Genomic DNA, 16,929 nt, shown 5'->3' on the forward strand with positions numbered 1-16,929 from the left:
GGATCGCCGCCTGGGCAGGCATTCGCAAATGATCACTCCACACACACCGGCCTCCAGCACACCCCCGCTGACGCCCGCAGAGGGCACCGTCTCTCTGCCACCAGCTCCCTCCGCGGTAACCCGGCGTAGTGTGATGAGGCTACCACGATACAACGGGGAAGAGCAACCCGAGACCTACCTCATCCAAGTACAGCTGGCTGCTCAGTTCAATGCCTGGTCAGCCGAAGAGAAGGGTTGCACGATATTGGAAAAAACTGACATTGCGATTTTTTTAAATATATATTGCAATATGAAAAACTACAGGAATTTTCGTCAGATGACCTGAATAGCACTTTATGTGATGCTGCATTTCAAAATGATCAGCATTTATATTTCATATGAGCTCATGCAAGCGTGCGCCCTCCCAGAAATCCCATTCCCCAGCTGGCTTACTTTCATTTATAAAAATTACACCTGTCTAATTTTCCTTTGGGTGCGGGTCGGGCGTCATAACAATTTATAGCAGGTCGGCGCAGGTGCGAAATGTAATTTGTGCTACTGTAGGAAAACGGGTCGAATGCAGTTTTAAGTATGGCGTGTACGGGCGGGTTTTCAAAATAAGTACTGTGCAGGACTCTGCTGTGTGGTACAGATGTAGATAGTCAAACAAATGAATGGTGTTACCTTGCTGTGGCAACAGATGCAACACACTGTCGACACAGAACACGTGTTTGGTCAATATCATCCTTCTTATAGCCGAAATAATTCCAGGTAACTGACGTTGCTTTTCTTTTTGGCACCAAGTCTTCGTTCTCGCAATTTTCTCTTGTTCGTTGCTCATTTTACAATGTTGTTACCAGCGACTCACTCCATGTGCAGGGGCTGGTCTGCTTTGGCACACTGATTAATAACTAATGTGATTGGTGGACTCTGCAGACTCTGCATGCACAGTCTGCATGCATAGTGTGTGACAGGTGCCATTGAAATTAGATGAGTTCATTTGCGTCCTACATCGCAGGCTCTGCAGTGTGACTATTGCACACGCATACATCGCGATGGCGATGCTCAAACGACATATCGTGCAGCCCTACCGAAGAGACAGCAGTACAAGTTGCCCTCGCTTTGGAAGGAAAGGCCCTGCAGGTGTTGACAGATCTCCAGCCAGAAGAGCGTTTCGACTGGCCAGCCATCGAAAGGGTGATCCAGCATTGATTCGACCACCAAGCTCATACAGATGACGCCCGAGACAAGACACCGGGTAAGATGGATTGATTATGGGGAAAGTGACGAGGAAGGGAGCTCTCGCCACACCATAACCACAGCCCCACAACGTCCACAGCGTGGGACCAGGAGGCTGCCCGGACAGTTCCTGGAAGACTGTTACAGATTTGGGGAAATGGGCCACATTGCACGCCACTGCCCGGCTACAGCCCGGCCATGAGATGGATTGATTATGGGGAAAGTGACGAGGAAGGGAGCTCTCGCCACACTACAACCACAGCCCCACAACGTCCACAGCGTGGGACCAGGAGGCTGCCCGGACAGTTCCTGGAAGACTGTTACAGATTTGGGGAAATGGGCCACATTGCACGCCACTGCCCGGCTACAGCCCGGCCATGAGATGGATTGATTATGGGGAAAGTGACGAGGAAGGGAGCTCTCGCCACACTACAACCACAGCCCCACAACGTCCACAGCGTGGGACCAGGAGGCTGCCCGGACAGTCCCTGAAAGACTGTTGCAGATTTGGGGAAATAGGCCACATTGCGGGCCGGGTGGTACACAACAAACCCTTCCCCCCTCGACCACACCACACATGGGACTGGGTAGACTTGGTCGAATACATGGACTCTACCTGAACTGCGACCTTAATGGTACCCCATGGGTTCCCAAGCCATACAGTTCCACACCACCAGGGAAGAAGGACTGCAATTAGCCACCACACTGCCACCACCTGCAGCTAGGGGGCCTGCCACACTGCCAATGCCTGCAGCCAGGGGGCCTGCTACGCCAGCACACCAACAGCCTACGCAGCCTGCTGCTGATGAGGAGGGCACATCCAGCCCAGCAGCTGCTGCTTCCACGGCAGATAAGTCATCGCACCAAAGGTCCACAAAAGAGGACGTTTTTGTACACCAGAAAGCCATCAAAAAGAACAACCCGAGGAAATGCCTTCGCAGTGTTGGAGATGGGGAAACTGTGGAGTTTGATGTAGTTGAGGGAGAGAAGGGGGTAGAGGCAGCAGATGTCACTGGCCCATGAGGTGTTGCAGTCCAGGGAAGTACTCCACTGACAGGAACTGCTACAGGCACTATCTCCGGAAAAGGGGCCCACCCCGTGGTGGAGAATATCCAGATATGAAGACGGCATTATCCGCCATACCAGGGCAACAGACCAGCAAGGCAGAACAACTACAGAGGTTTCAGACCAAGGGGTCCAACCCGTCCAGACCGGTGCGGGACAGTGAGGAGGACAAGGAGAATCAGGGTGCCGAAGGTGGTCTGATCCTACAGCCACGCCAAAGGTGTGCCCTCCTTAACTTCAACTATCGCCACAGATGCCCTACAGACTGGTGACAAACCCGGCCAGCAAATCAAGGAAGCCAAGACAGGAGGTGACCCATCTGCAGAGAAAACGTCCACTCCAAAGGCCCAGCAGGGTTGGGCTGAGTAAACAATGACCTGCTCACCATGTTCCCCCTCCTGGGACAGCCCCCACCCCCAGAGCCACCCCCTCTCTGCCCCCAACAACCACTGAGGTGTGGTCCCCAAAACCTCAGAGACTTTGTTATGAACACATGGGTTGCTGGGGACAGCTAACCAATTGGTTGGGGGCTGTGTAACATTTTGGGGAAAGCCCATGGACGTTCAAATCCAAAGTGGGTGTGGTTTAGTGTGTTGTTATCGACGGTGAGTGAAAATAGTAAGTCACCTAGTTATGTTGCTAAGTTGCAAGCATGTTGTTGTGTGTGTGAAAAGAGAATAAACGGCATAGCTCCGGAGTTGGAACTTGTCAGCGATAACTCTCTGCCTAATTCTTGCTGCTGCTTGCTACAATATGATGCCTGTAAGCACAGTTTAAAAACAGGCCTTCAAGAGGCTAATGATGGTCACGGATGCTAAGTACACTCATCAATCCCTCAGCTGTATGCAGAGTGGGGGGTCAAGGTGGAGAAGCAGCTCAGAGATGATATGTGGTCTGGTCGCATGTCCGAACCACATCAAGCCTTACAGAACAGGAGGCTAATAAAGCTGAACTGAACAACTGCCTGCAAGCTCAAGAATGTGCAATATTCACAGACTACAGTAGCATAATCATCCTCAACATTTACTGTACCTTTTATTTTCATTAATCAGTGTTCCATTCAGTGTACTACCTCTAAAATGGGGGTTAGACATGTTTGAAACAAGCAATTTGTTGTACATATTTATCATTTTATTTATTCAGTGTTTAACATAAAGCCATTTGGTTGGTTGGTTCTGTTGAATGTTTGTCATGTAGTATCTGACAATAAATAAATGTATTTTATAAACCATAATTAACCTTTTGGTTTGTTTTGGGTTCTGTCCTAAGGCGAATACTCTTAAAACTGTAAATTAAAAATTATTATTATTATTATTATTATTGTTAGATATATATTGTGATAATTATTGACATTGATCGATATAAAAAAAAAAAACATAACATTATAACACTTTTGGCCATATCGCCCAGCCCTGCTTTAGAGAGGTTTAGATGCCAACAATGTAGAAGGTTTGTTGAGGTACAAAAGAGAGAAAGCATTAGTAGCTCTATATGTAAAATCATTTGGTATCATTTAGGAATTCAGCACAGTTTTGACCTCTTTGCTTCTTTAGGTTCAGTCCCAGTTGTCCCAGGCCCAGACTCAACTGCAGCAGAATCAGAACCAGCTGACCCAGAGTCAGAAAGACCTTCAGCAAGCGAAGACCCACACTCAGCAGGTAAGAACACAGTACTGGACAACAATAATCACTACCTCAGTCATTTTGAGATAACATATTTAAAAATGATACAGATTTATTTTCAGGTTGCATATATATTGTATATTATATTTTCATTTTATTTTGTAATATTGATGGTCAGTTTGCATATATGTCAAAACTAATTAATCCAACATCTTACCACCTCCTTTTCTAATGTAAAGGCACAGAACCAGTTAAAATCAGTCCAATCTCAAGCTCAGGCCCGTCAGAACCAGATTCAGCAGATCCAGAGGGACCTTCAGCAGGCTAAAGAAGCCCTTCAGCAGAACCTCGCTAGTCAGAAAGAACTACAGCAGACACAGCTAAGCACTCAGCAAAGCCACAACCTGGAAATTAGCAACCTCAAGACTGCTCTCAGCCAAGCAGAGAGTAAGGTGAGGGACCTTCTTTCTCTTTACTGTGATTTTTGTTCATATACTCGGCTATATTAAAGCATATACTTACTTACATACAGTATAAACATCGATTTGGATAACATCTTAAATTGCTTCAAACAGAGTGGAGGCACTATATGTAGGTTTTAAATGTTCTGACAGGATACAGGTTACTCATATGGATTAGTAAATTGCATCTGTGAAGAATGACCCTCCCTAAAAATTGAATACTGAGCCAAGTTTGCTTGCTAAATGTTTTTAAATCAAAATAAAAAAATTAAACATATCCAACATTTTCAAATGATGTTAGAGCAAAGTGCTTACTCTTACAAAAACTGCATACAGACTGTTGACAGTGTAAAAGTGAGCGGTTGAAACTCTGCAAGGAATCTTATTGAAACTTCTCAAACATACCATTGAAACTTAAAATTAAGAGTCTTAAAATACTCTGGTTGTAGTTCAGTACATAAGATGAGAAATGCTGTATCTGTGCTTACCTCCAAACAGGTGGCCGAGCTTCAAGGCAACCTGGACAGCATGCAGAAGGTACACACATTTTCTTTAAAACTCGAAACAGCCCTGCACAAGTGCTGTGCTGTGATGTATGCTGATAAGTGTTTACAAAATTGATACCTAGATTCAACCAAAGTTTTAATATCACACGTTTGCATTTAATTCTGTAATACATTCATATACATTTTTTTTCATTGGCATGAATCAGTGATTGAACACAGTCCGTACTGCTTTCTTATTCCTCATTCTCTTAATCCATTTGTCCATCCTTCCTGACTCTATATGCCCCTGTCTGTTTATTCTTCCATCCTTCCTCTTTATTCATATCACCTGATTCATGCTTTCTTTTATTTTTTGGATCATCAGACAATTACTGAGCATGAAGCAGAAATCAAGCATCTACAGGAGCAGCTGATGGAAGCTAAACAGGCTAAAGAAGCTCATGAAGCCACACAGGACAACCAGAACCAGAATTCCCAGTCCATCCAGGCCAGTGATGCTAACGTTGCTGGTGATGCTTACCAGGTGCTACAAGAAGAGATAGCAAAACTCAGACAAGAGGTACTGTACTTCTAATCCTGGCATCAAAAAATATTTTTTCATCCAACTGTTGTATTCATTTGTATTTGTCTATTGACAACCATACATCCTTGCTTCTTACCTGTGTCTTTTAAGATAAACTTGGCTTTTACCTGCTTAGATAAACTGTATAATTGGATGGAGGCAGAGCTTTCTGTGGTTTAGCATGTTAACTTTAGGTTACGATGCTGGTGCACTGACATGTCCACAGATGGACAAACAAAACCAAAAAAAAAAGGCAAAATCATCAATAAGGGTTCTCTGTTAGCTCCTGGTAGAATAGATGTCTGGAAGACCACATTGTACCATGAAGACACACACAGAGACTTGCAAGTTGAAAACATTACCTGCTGACACTGACATGGTTGGTGAACATGTGTGAGGTCTTCATTCATTTAATTTTCTTTATTTAGACAGTTCTAAAATCTTTTTAAGGGAACCCGTGCATAGCAGAGTACAGTGATGTACAAGAAAGCAAAGGCCAGTATTAAAATTGGGTATAAACAGTGGTGTGCTGTATCTAATACACTGAGGAGTTGCATTTGTATAGAGAACATCTATGTAACCCAATAAAGGAAAAAGTGGAAAAGCTGCCATTGTAATTATCAGGGGTTTCCTTTCTCAGACAGTCAAACAGGATTTTTGGACAAGTTGTTCCTAGCCAGCTCTACTCACTGACCTGTAGCTGACTAGTAATTTGTAAGTAATTTTACAGTGTGCCAATGCTGGGAGCCTATCAACCAATTTTTTTTGCAGTGTAATGTCTTCATAATGTCACTCACCACTCTTCAAGCAGCTGTTAAACACAACCTGTGTTGTTTTTGTACAGCTGGCTGAGGGCAAGAACAGAGAGGAGCAGCTCAGACAGCAGATGGCTGACAAAGAGGAAAAGACTAAGAAGGTCTTCATGGGAGCCAAAACCAAAATCAACCAACTAAACAGTAAGTTCCACAAGTTGACGAAGTACAGCTAAACAAAGAGGCTGCTCTGTCAGTGTAAGAGTAACTGCACCTTTACCTGCAGGTGCCAAGGAGCAGCTCAGTCAGGAGGTAGAAGAACTGAAACAGAGTAAGGAGGAAGTGGAGGTGAGAATGAACGCCCTCAAGTCTCAGTATGAAGGACGATTTCTTCGTCTGGACAGAGAGTTGAGAGAACTGAGAGAGACACAAGCACAGACTGAAACCAGAGAGGAACCACAGGACCAGAGTGGAGCTAAGGTACATGCATCATGCCTGCAGTTAACATGGTGGACATGAAGGTCCACACTTTGAGCCCAATGATGATTGACTATGTCTTGGCAAATTAGACCACATTTTTAGAAGTTGTTTCATGCTGTAATTGTATATGTGCCAGAACAATGAGGGAAAAAAACCTTTCTTAATCTTCTCTCAAAATATAATGTGTAAATGTTGTTTGAATGATATGACAGTGAATAGGGGTCACAAATAGGAAGGGACACAACAGGATTTTGTGGATTAAGTCAAAACATTTCAAAGGGAAGTTGGATATTTTTAAGTCATACATCAAGAAGAAAGTCATCACCTGTCTTATTAGAGAATGAAAAATAGAACAGTTATATGGTTATTGACTTACTAATCATGTAAGTTTTAAAACAGCTGGAGCACAGCGCAGGCTTGATTACCTCTGAGACAGTTGAGAGGAGCACAGTCATACCATTGGGAAGTGATTAATGCAGAGTGGGTTTTGTGAAAATGACACGAGTGGTCGTTTAAATTGTGTGCATTATGTTTTGTCCTCTTTGCTCAGGAGGTTTAGTCGTATCTTATCAAACCGACCCATTGGAACAACCTGACAGACACTAAATTGAAATGTTATGACTTTTCTCTCAAATCATTGAAAAACATTTTCATAGTTTTATTTATTTATTTATTTAATTATTTCATTGTATTGTCTAAACGTGAATACCTTTTTTCTCTAAAGCCTTTTCTTAAGATATTTATCTTCTTTTTTCCCAAAATAGAATGACTTGATCTCTAAATCAAATATCTGTGATTTAATTGTAATATCACAAACCGGTCTATACTTAGGTGGGTGATCAGGCCAGATCTGCAGACCAGAGACAAGTATCTCTGAAGAGTCCTGGCCAAGACAGAGGAAGGTAAAGATTGAATACATGCACACGTGCACAAACACCAGAAACAATTATGAATGGTTATTAATGGCTTTTTCGTTTTCTCTTTTCATAGAAATGTTCATTTTTCAGTTAATGAGTGTAATCAGAGAGCTCAAGCTTTGCAAACATTTTGTAGTATGTAGTATGTATGTAGTGTAGTAAGTATGTATGTAGTGCAGTAAGGGCCAGATTAAACTGGATAGTATGAGTTATTTAAAAAAAGAAAAAAAAAAGATTTTTCACAGTAGTAGAGAACAAACACAAAAACTAATTGGACATTAAAACATTTTGCATTACAAAACTGAAATCTTTACCATTTTTCCATCAGTTCCAGCCTGTCTGACCCACCTACGGCCAACATCCGGCCAACCCCAAGTACTCCATCTCCTAGCAACAAGCCGAGCCCATCTACCGGTAGCAAGGCAACACCCCGTGCCAGCATCCGGCCTATGGTTACCCCAGCAGCTGTCCCCATCCCCACACCTACTGCCACTGTCATGCCGACCACACAGACTGATAGCCAAGAGGGTTAGAGCAAAAGATTAAAATTCATTAAAAAAATCTAAACATAAAAGCAGTTAAATCAGACATGTGTGTCAGAGTGTAATAGAAAGTTTCTATCTTCAGTGCTGATGAGTGCAGGAGCCTCTGTACACTCGACCAGCTCCACCCTAGTGAGCACACCCACATCAATACCTCCAACCAGCAGCCAGGCCACGGCTTTCGTTCAGCCCACCCAGCAGCAGGCAGCCAGTCAGGATGCAGGCCCCAGTGTGGAAGCAGAGCGTCCATCTACATCCTCTTCTCTGATTGGACCAGGTGAGCAGGATCTTGTCCTAAACCAACAATCAAACAATCCTGGAACTTTAAACACATCCACAGGAAGGAAAAAAAAGACAAAATAAAATGGTTGAAAAATAAATTGGGCTGTGGTATACCCTGAAAACACTGACTACCCTGTCTGAGTGAACACAGATGGCTATGATGGTGAAGGTTACCAGCCCAGACAAGTGCAGTCTTTTTAACGTCCCTATAACTCCAAACAAATGTGGATGCCTGACAGATACTAGCTGGAGACACATGATACATGTGTCTTTCTGTTTGTTCATGGGATACACGCAGGCTCAAAGCGAAGCAGAGAAGAGGAAGAGGAGGAAGAAAACAGATCAGAGAGTTCACACACACCTCCGACCACCAAAAAGCTACGACTCAAACCAACAATAGCACTGGAGGTAAACACAAAACCCAGAGACAAAACAAACAAATGCACCAGTATGTTCTTCAAAAAAGCTGCTGAACCAACTTAGCTGTTTGTGTGTGTCTTTGCTTGAGTGTGTGTGTGTGTCTTTGTGTCTTTTTGTCTTTGTGACTTTATTGTTAACTTGTTGGAGCTGTGTAATTTGTCATGTTTCAGATGGAAGGTGATGAAGAGATTGAAGGAGAGCTGAGGAATGAGGGAGAACAACAGGATTCACCAGATGACAGTCAGGTCAGTTACCAGTGATGGCAACTTTATAGAGGATCAAGAAAGTAATAGTTTGTGTATTTTGGGTTCGACCAGGAGCCTTCCAGGTCATTCGGCCTTCAATCAGATTTGGTAATGACAACTGACATTTTAGTTCGAACAAATTATTTATACCTTGCATACTATCAAACATCACTTCATATAAATGTATGCAATCCGTATCCTCACATAAACCCATATATTGTCTTGAAGGTCTAAGTACAAATTAATACACAGAATATCAAATTAAATCCAGACAGAGACCGATTGTAGTCCAGTGTAGTTGTATTTGATAGCTGTTAATCTTCTCCACCGTATTTGATTGATTCTGGCCATTAATGGTTTTTAAAATCACCTGCAGTGGTTTAAAATCCTCAGTGATTGGTCTATTTTTGTCGTGCAGGAGCTTCCAGAGGAGAGTTTTACTGTTTTAGCTGAAGATGACGAGGACATCGAGGAGGAAAGCGTGTCCCAGTCTGTCCCCTCTGATCAGATATCCTGTCAGGGCTCTGCTATCGTTCGGGATGTCATTGTGATTGAGACAGACAGTGACAGCCGTGAGAGCAAAGACGGGGAGGAGAAGCAAGAGGACGAAGGTGAAGAGGAAGAAGAAGAAGAAGAAGAAGAAGAAGAGGAGGAAGATAATGAGGTGCTGTTCTGTTTATGAACATGTCAAAATTATTTCAGCTTTCATCTGTCTGGATTAAATTGCTCAGTTTTCTCCATGTGCCTCAGTATAAGGAGGAAGAGGAGGAGGATGATGAAGATGAGGACGAACCTGGTGACTGTGGAATGAGGGGAGGGGAGGAGAGTAATGAGGACAGCAGGGAGGCAGAAGAGGAGGGAGGGGAGGAGGAGCCATCAGAAGCCTCCAACACTGAGGAGAATATGGGTGAAGCTTCATCAGACTCTCAACGCCCCTCTGAGCCATCGCACAGCAGTGAGCACCCATCCACTGTAGTCTCTGATTAGTTGATTGGTCCTCATGATGAAATAACCTAACGTGACTCACTCATCTTTTTCAGGTGAAGGCAGCAGCAGCGCCATATCAGAGTCAGACCCCCCGAGAGACCCTGTGCACCTCGCCCCAACCCCCTCCCCCTCCTCCCTCTCCTCCCTCACACCCCGTCTGCCCCACCCACGCAGGCCCCCACACCCGCTCCCTCCCCGGCTGTACATCCAACCTCCAGCTCCGGAGCTGGGACCCCCTCACTCACAGGTACACACATTAAACTCGCATAGCTTGATCAGATGAAATAAAAAGATGACTTTGGTTTTGCTACAGTTGGCTTCAGCTTTCAGACATAATAGAAGCAGGATTTTGACTGCACATTTTTAACCCTGTTATCAGGAAGACTGGCCAAGCTGTTTGAAAGGCAGGTCTTTTGATGTTTAGGTCAGTGTGTTGCCTGGAAAATGATTTCTTTGATAAATTGTGTGTGTGTGTGTGTGTGTGTGTGTTCATCAGAGACAGCCCTCTCAGCTGCGCAGACCATCAGTAGGACGGGGACCTCAACTGACTCCTGGAATAGGCAGTATGGTAAGGGAGTGGAGTTTGTTTAGCAGATGGATTACATTCACTGTACATGTAAAACATATCCTATGTATATATACTGTACTTGTATACACCAACGCAATAAACCCCCATCCCAGAAATGATGTGCAACAAACCCCCCACTACCACCGCTCACACACCTCATTTACATACCCACATGTATACAGAGTCTTGTGTCTATTTATCTTGCTATTTATCTTGCTGTATATATTATATTCTTGCTGTAACTATTTTTTATACTTGTTTATATTTGATGTTTATTTTTCTATCTATGTTTCGTTGTTTTTGAAACAATGACCATAAACATCTATTCTTTTCTATATTATTGTTCTATAAGAGGCGGTACTGTGTAGAAGAAGTAGACCTGCATCTGTAGTGAGATAGACTGTTTGTGTGTTGCAGCAACATTTCTTTGATGATGATGACAGAATGGTTCCCAGCACTCCCACTCTGGTAGTTCCACACCGCAATGATGGCTTTGCTGAGGCTATACAGTAAGATCTGCACAGACACACACACCCACCCACCAACCATCATGGCTGCTTAGACTCCAGTCCATTGCCATGTAGAACTGGCATGGATCGGACTTGGTCCGTCAAGTCCCATAGATGCCCAATGGTATTGTGATCTCGGGAGTTTTAGGGTCAGGTCAACGCCCTGAGCTCTTTTCCAAGTTGCTCGAGCCATTTCTCACTAGTTTCTTTTGTATGTGCGTTATCCTGCTATTGGGGCGACTGTCATCGGGTAGGGCTTTAGCCATGAAGGGGGTGTACAGCGTTTCCCACAGAATCAGACTTTCATTGTGGCGGTGGCTGTCCAGCTGGGGTGCCATACAGCATGCACACTCGAGACTTCCGTAGACCGGGTCGGGTAACTTCCGGTTTAGAGGTCTCATAAATATCTTTTTTAACACAGGATTTTAATAGATATTCCTAAGGCCCCTCTATTTTTTAACAGATTTTGACCCACATATACGTGGATATTTAAAAGTAGCAATAGAGGAGCACCTTGGTAGCTGTGCATGCCACATAACCTCAACGGCATGGAATGGACCATGAACCTTTGTTGCCTCTTAGCAATCCAACTGTTATAGGGGGGCAAAGTGTTTTCATGCAAGGTTTGCCATAAGGTAGAATACCTTAGAGATACCTAGAGGCTCGCCACGTCACCTGAAATAAAGAGAACCTACGCTAATGTCAGAAGAAATTATGGTGGGTTTTTTTTTTTTTCAAAAAAATGATATCAAGCTTGAGTGAAAACAAGCTACATCACACAGCAAAAGCCATGTACTTGATGGCTGCATGTCACAATACAAAACAATTACACATAGACAGTGATGGAACAAGTATTTAGAACCTTTACTCTAGTAAAAGTACTAAATCCACACTGAAAATACTCCACCACAAGTAAAAGTACGTTGGTGTTATTAGCAGAATGTACTTAAATTATGAAAAGTAGAAGTGCTGTAAAATGTTCCCTGTCAGTGTTTTCCTATTCTATCTGATGTTTCTGGATTCATATTATTGCTGCATTGATGTGTATGTTTTACTACTGCTGCTGCATATACTGTCAGCTGTTTTCATCTGCAGCAGCTCATCATAGCTATTCTCGAAGATCCTGACATGTTTGTAGCATCGCTGTCCTTTAAGAAACATGTATCTCTAAAAAGTCCACTTTCATGAGCCTTGTACAACATGTGACATTTTCCAGCTTATCTGAGAGTATGTAGAGATGCAGAGATGTATTATTATTTTGTTAATTTATTATTTGTCAGAAGTAGAAGCATTTGGGAACATGTTTTCACTCAGTTTTAAAATTACAATATTTCCTTTTTAAATATTTGTGATAAACTAACTATTAACGAAAACTGTCACACAAATGTGAGAGTAAAACGTACAGTAAAATGGCAAAACCAGAGTAAATTACTTTGAATTTGTACAGTACAACATTTTTGAGTACAGTAATTGAGAAAATGTACTTAGTTACATTCCACCGGTGGACATAGATGTAGGTAATTTGTGTTCCATACTGCAAGGAAACACTGTTGAGGACTTTTTATCTTAAAATATGGTCATCGTCCAATTTCCACTGTGGGAGAAATAACAAATGGATAAATAATGAGCCATAGATGTTCATCAGTCTAATAATGATGGAATGCAAATGTTTAATCTTATTTTAAAAAACACTTGAACCATAAAAAATTGAGAGTGTTCGGGATGGTCTTGAAAAAAGCAGAACCTCAGAAGAAACATTAGACAGAGACAGGCGGTAACATGAGTTTCCTGTCTGTTTCCTCAGCTCTCCTCAGGTAGCAGGTCTGTCCACCAGGTTCAGGTTTGGACCTCCAGAGGACCTGCTGCCTCAGACATCAGCCTCACACTCTGACCTGGGACAGCTGGCCTCTCAAGGAGGTACTGCGCGCACACACACACACACACACACACACACACACACACACACACACATACCTGAACTGAGCTCAAACATTAACATGCTCATTCATTTTTAACGTCTAACTGCTTTTGTGTGAAGGTCTGGGGATGTATGAGTCTCCTCTGTTTCTGGCTGCTCATGATGAAGATGGAGGAGGAAGGAGTGTCCCCACCACACCTTTACAAGTGGCTGCACCAGGTAAGACACGCACTCGAATACAGACTTCCGCATGTGTCTGTTCTAACTATGATTGCTTCATCATGTTCCCTTTGTCTCGGTCAGTGACGGTCTTCACAGAGTCCTTGCCTTCAGACAGTGGTGACAACTTGGCATCCCAGTCAGTTCCCATGGTAACCGCCTCCACAGGGATGGCTTCGGCTGCAGATGATGGAGATGAAGTCTTCATGGAGCAGGAGGGAGAGGGGTGAGAAACTTATGAACAGTCAGGACTGAGGTGTCTTTGATTACAGATTGCTGACGCTGCAGAGGGGAAATAGATATGTGGTTTTCATATTGGATGTGACAAGGAGGTTTGATCAAGGGAAAGTAAATGACTAACACATCTGTTTTGCTAATGTTCAAATTTGTTTGTGGTAAAAAAGATTGTGGACCCTTTGACTGTGATCAGATTGTGAGTTCCCAGTCACTTATGGCTGCAACTTTGTATGGATGGAGCTCCATCTAACTGCATTTGTGTTGTTTTCCAGCCCTGGTATTGAATCCTCTTTGGAGAGCCAAGCAGACGTGGAGTCATCAGGACAGCAGAGTGATGATGCATCACTGCCATCTACCAGCCAAGACCCTGGTAATTTATTCTGCTGACTGAATCTATTTTCATTTTGAATCCCAACCAATGTTTGCCTGCATGTAATCAGACCTTCAGTGACTGTAGTCACAGGGCTGTTAACATGTTAGCTTTCATGTCAAAACAAACTTGCAGTCCTTTTAGTTTTCATCAAGTTAGGGCTACAACTAATCTTTTTATTTATTATTGATTAAGCTGAAGAGTTTCTTAATAATGAGACTACAAAGTCTAAAAGTGGAATATTGTAATTGTTTTATTGTTGTATATCTGTCAACAGTCCAAAGCTGATGATATTCAGTATTACAGGAAAAGCAGCAGATTCTTGCATTAAAAAAGCTGAAGCCAGCAAATGTTATTTCTTAAATTAGAAAAATAGTTGCTGATATTTTTCTGTGATCAACTAGTCAGGTAATTGCACTAACCAATAACAATATTGGCTTTAGATTAACATATTTATTCCTATTGTTCTCATTTAGATGCGATCAAAAATCTAAGATACTTGGAAGCATCTAGAAGAACCTTGAGTTTTTAGCAGACCACACACTATTTATGATACAGATACAGTTGAAGCTAAAGAGTGTGAGTTACTACATCCATATAGGATGTTAACAGGTGGTCAGATAATCCTTTAGCACCTTACTCTCTCCAAATTTTTGAATGAAATTTCAAGTCTATTTGTTTCCAGTCCTGCTCTGCCTTCCTCCTTTCATCCTGCAAAAGATTTATCCCATCTTAAAAATGTCTGATCATTTTGCATGTTGAAGTTTATCATTCGAGAATTCATCCCACTTAAAAAGAAGAAAAACTTGACCCACTTAAGTTTCTGCTATGACACCATTCAGCATTTCCGATAACATGTATAATAATTTCATGTTTATTTATATGAAGTATTTCTTCCATCCATTTGAAATAGAAAACATGAAACCACAGCTAGCTGAATAAAAAGAGGGATGTATATCAGAACAACTGGACTTTCAGCAAACTAGAGGATTCCTCTGAGGTTCTTGTACTGTAGCAGATGTTTTGTCCTTGTTTTGTCTTGTGTTCTTACAGTATCTCACAAAAGTGAGCACACCCCTCACATTTTTGTAAGTATTTTATATCTTTTCATGAGACAGCACTGAAGAAATGACAATTTGCTACAATGTAAAGTAGTGAGTGTGTAGCTTGTTTAACAGCTTGTATGTAAACTTCCTGTCCCCTCAAAATAACGCAACACACGGCCATTAATGTCTGAACTGCTGGCAACAGAAGTGAGTACACCCCTAAGTGAAAATGTCCAAATTGGGCCCAATTAGCCATGTTCCCTCCCCGGTGTCATGTGACCCGTTAGTGTTACAAAGTCTCAGGTGTGAATGGGGAGCAGGTGTGTTAAAGTTGGTGTTATCGCTCTCACACCCTCTCATACCGATCACTGGAAGTTCAACATGGCACCTCATGATAAAGAACTCTCTGAAGATCTTTTTTTTTTTCTGGCATAGACACCTTTATTAAGCAGTAGACAGATAGGAAATACGGGAGAGAGAGGGGGATTTGACATGCAGCAAAGGACCTCCGGCTGGAATCAAACCGGGGTCGGCTGCATATATGGCATGCTCTCTAACCACTCGACCACCTGCGCGCCCTCTCTGAGGATCTTAAAAAACAATCGTTGTCTATGTAGAATTGTTTACATAAAGATGGCCGAGGCTATGCGAAGATTGCCAACACCCTGAAACTGAGCTGCAGCACGGTGGCCAAGACCATACAGCGGTTTAACAGGACAGGTTCCACTCAGAACAGGCCTCGCCATGGTCGACCAAACAAGTTGAGTGCACGTGCTCAACGTCATATCCAGAGGTTGTCTTTTGAAAATAGACGTCAGTGCTCAGACCATACACTGCACACTGCATCAAATTGGTCTGCATGGCTGTCGTCCCAGAAGGAAGCCTCTTCTAAAGATGATGTAGAAGAAAGCCCACAAACAGTTTGCTGAAGACAAAGCAGACTAAGGACATGGATTACTGGAACCATGTCCTGTGGTCTGAAGAGACCAAGATAAACTTATTTAATTCAGTTGGTGTCAAGCATGTGTGGCAGCAACCAGGTGAGGAGTACAAAGACAAGTGTGTCTTGCCTACAGTTAAGCATGGTGGTGGGAGTGTAATGGTCTGAGGCTGCATGAGTGCTGTTGGCACTGGGGAGCTACACTTCACTGAAGGAACCATGAACGCCAACATGTACTGTGACATACTGAAGCAGAGCATGATCCCCCCCCCTTCTGAAACTGGGCCGCAGGGCAGTATTCCAACATGATAACGACCCCAAACACACCTCCAAGACGACCACTGCCTTGCTAAAGAAGCTGAGGGTCTCCAGACCTGAACCCTATTTAGCATCTGTGGGGCATCCTCAAACGGAAGGTGGAGGAACGCAAGGTCTCTAACATCCACCAGCTCCATTATGTCGTCATGGAGGAGTGGAAGAGGATTCCAGTGGCAACCTGTGAAGCTCTGGTGAACTCCATGCCCAAGAGGGTTAAGGCAGGGTGGGAAAATAATGGTGGCCACACAAAATATTGACACTTTGGGCACAATTTGGACAATTTCACTTAGGGGTGTACTCATTTTTGTTGCCAGTGGTTTAGACATTAATGGCTGCGTGTTGAGATATTTTGAGGGGACAGTAAATTTACACTGTTATACAAGCTGTACATGGACTGCTTTGTATCACCATGTCATTTCTTCGGTCTCTTTCAGTGAAAAGATATAATACGTTTACAAATGTGAGGGGTGTACTCACTTTTGTGAGGTACTGTGTGTGTATATAGATGTTCTAGCTCTCAGCTGATGTGATGAGCTCGTGTTCTGTCACTGAAGTTTTAATATCCCTGCTCTGACTTCTTTCACAGACACCAGCAATGTTCCTCAGCGTCGCACAGTGAGCAGCCAGCCTCTGATCAGCAGCCTGTCAGGCAGAGGGACCAGAGGAGGGAGGGGGGAGGCCAGGACACTGCTCAGCCGCAGAGGTGAGTCCTGGAGGACTGGGCTGTCAGTGCCCCAGTCAGGAT

At 43.2% G+C, this 16,929-nt stretch overlaps 1 protein-coding gene and 1 pseudogene across 1 annotated transcript in view; both read left to right on the top strand.

Annotated features, from left to right (window-relative positions):
* Positions 1-16,929, top strand: part of LOC115572299 (nucleoprotein TPR-like) — a 50,373-nt gene that overhangs the window by 32,834 nt on the left and 610 nt on the right. The window contains exons 34-54 of the mRNA XM_030402225.1: positions 3,837-3,941; positions 4,145-4,357; positions 4,865-4,903; positions 5,237-5,431; positions 6,279-6,390; positions 6,473-6,666; positions 7,498-7,568; positions 7,912-8,111; positions 8,211-8,402; positions 8,706-8,815; positions 8,998-9,072; positions 9,491-9,736; positions 9,823-10,027; positions 10,113-10,306; positions 10,556-10,627; positions 11,045-11,136; positions 12,941-13,053; positions 13,175-13,273; positions 13,358-13,499; positions 13,783-13,880; positions 16,771-16,887. Of these exons, the coding sequence (XP_030258085.1) occupies positions 3,837-3,941; positions 4,145-4,357; positions 4,865-4,903; positions 5,237-5,431; positions 6,279-6,390; positions 6,473-6,666; positions 7,498-7,568; positions 7,912-8,111; positions 8,211-8,402; positions 8,706-8,815; positions 8,998-9,072; positions 9,491-9,736; positions 9,823-10,027; positions 10,113-10,306; positions 10,556-10,627; positions 11,045-11,136; positions 12,941-13,053; positions 13,175-13,273; positions 13,358-13,499; positions 13,783-13,880; positions 16,771-16,887 (2,884 nt within the window). The remainder of the gene's footprint in view (positions 1-3,836; positions 3,942-4,144; positions 4,358-4,864; positions 4,904-5,236; positions 5,432-6,278; positions 6,391-6,472; positions 6,667-7,497; positions 7,569-7,911; positions 8,112-8,210; positions 8,403-8,705; positions 8,816-8,997; positions 9,073-9,490; positions 9,737-9,822; positions 10,028-10,112; positions 10,307-10,555; positions 10,628-11,044; positions 11,137-12,940; positions 13,054-13,174; positions 13,274-13,357; positions 13,500-13,782; positions 13,881-16,770; positions 16,888-16,929) is intronic.
* LOC115572302 (nuclease-sensitive element-binding protein 1 pseudogene) lies at positions 1,808-3,428 on the top strand (annotated as a pseudogene).

Source organism: Sparus aurata, chromosome 21 (assembly GCF_900880675.1).
Source record: "Sparus aurata chromosome 21, fSpaAur1.1, whole genome shotgun sequence".
Taxonomy (NCBI): Eukaryota; Metazoa; Chordata; class Actinopteri; order Spariformes; family Sparidae; genus Sparus; species Sparus aurata.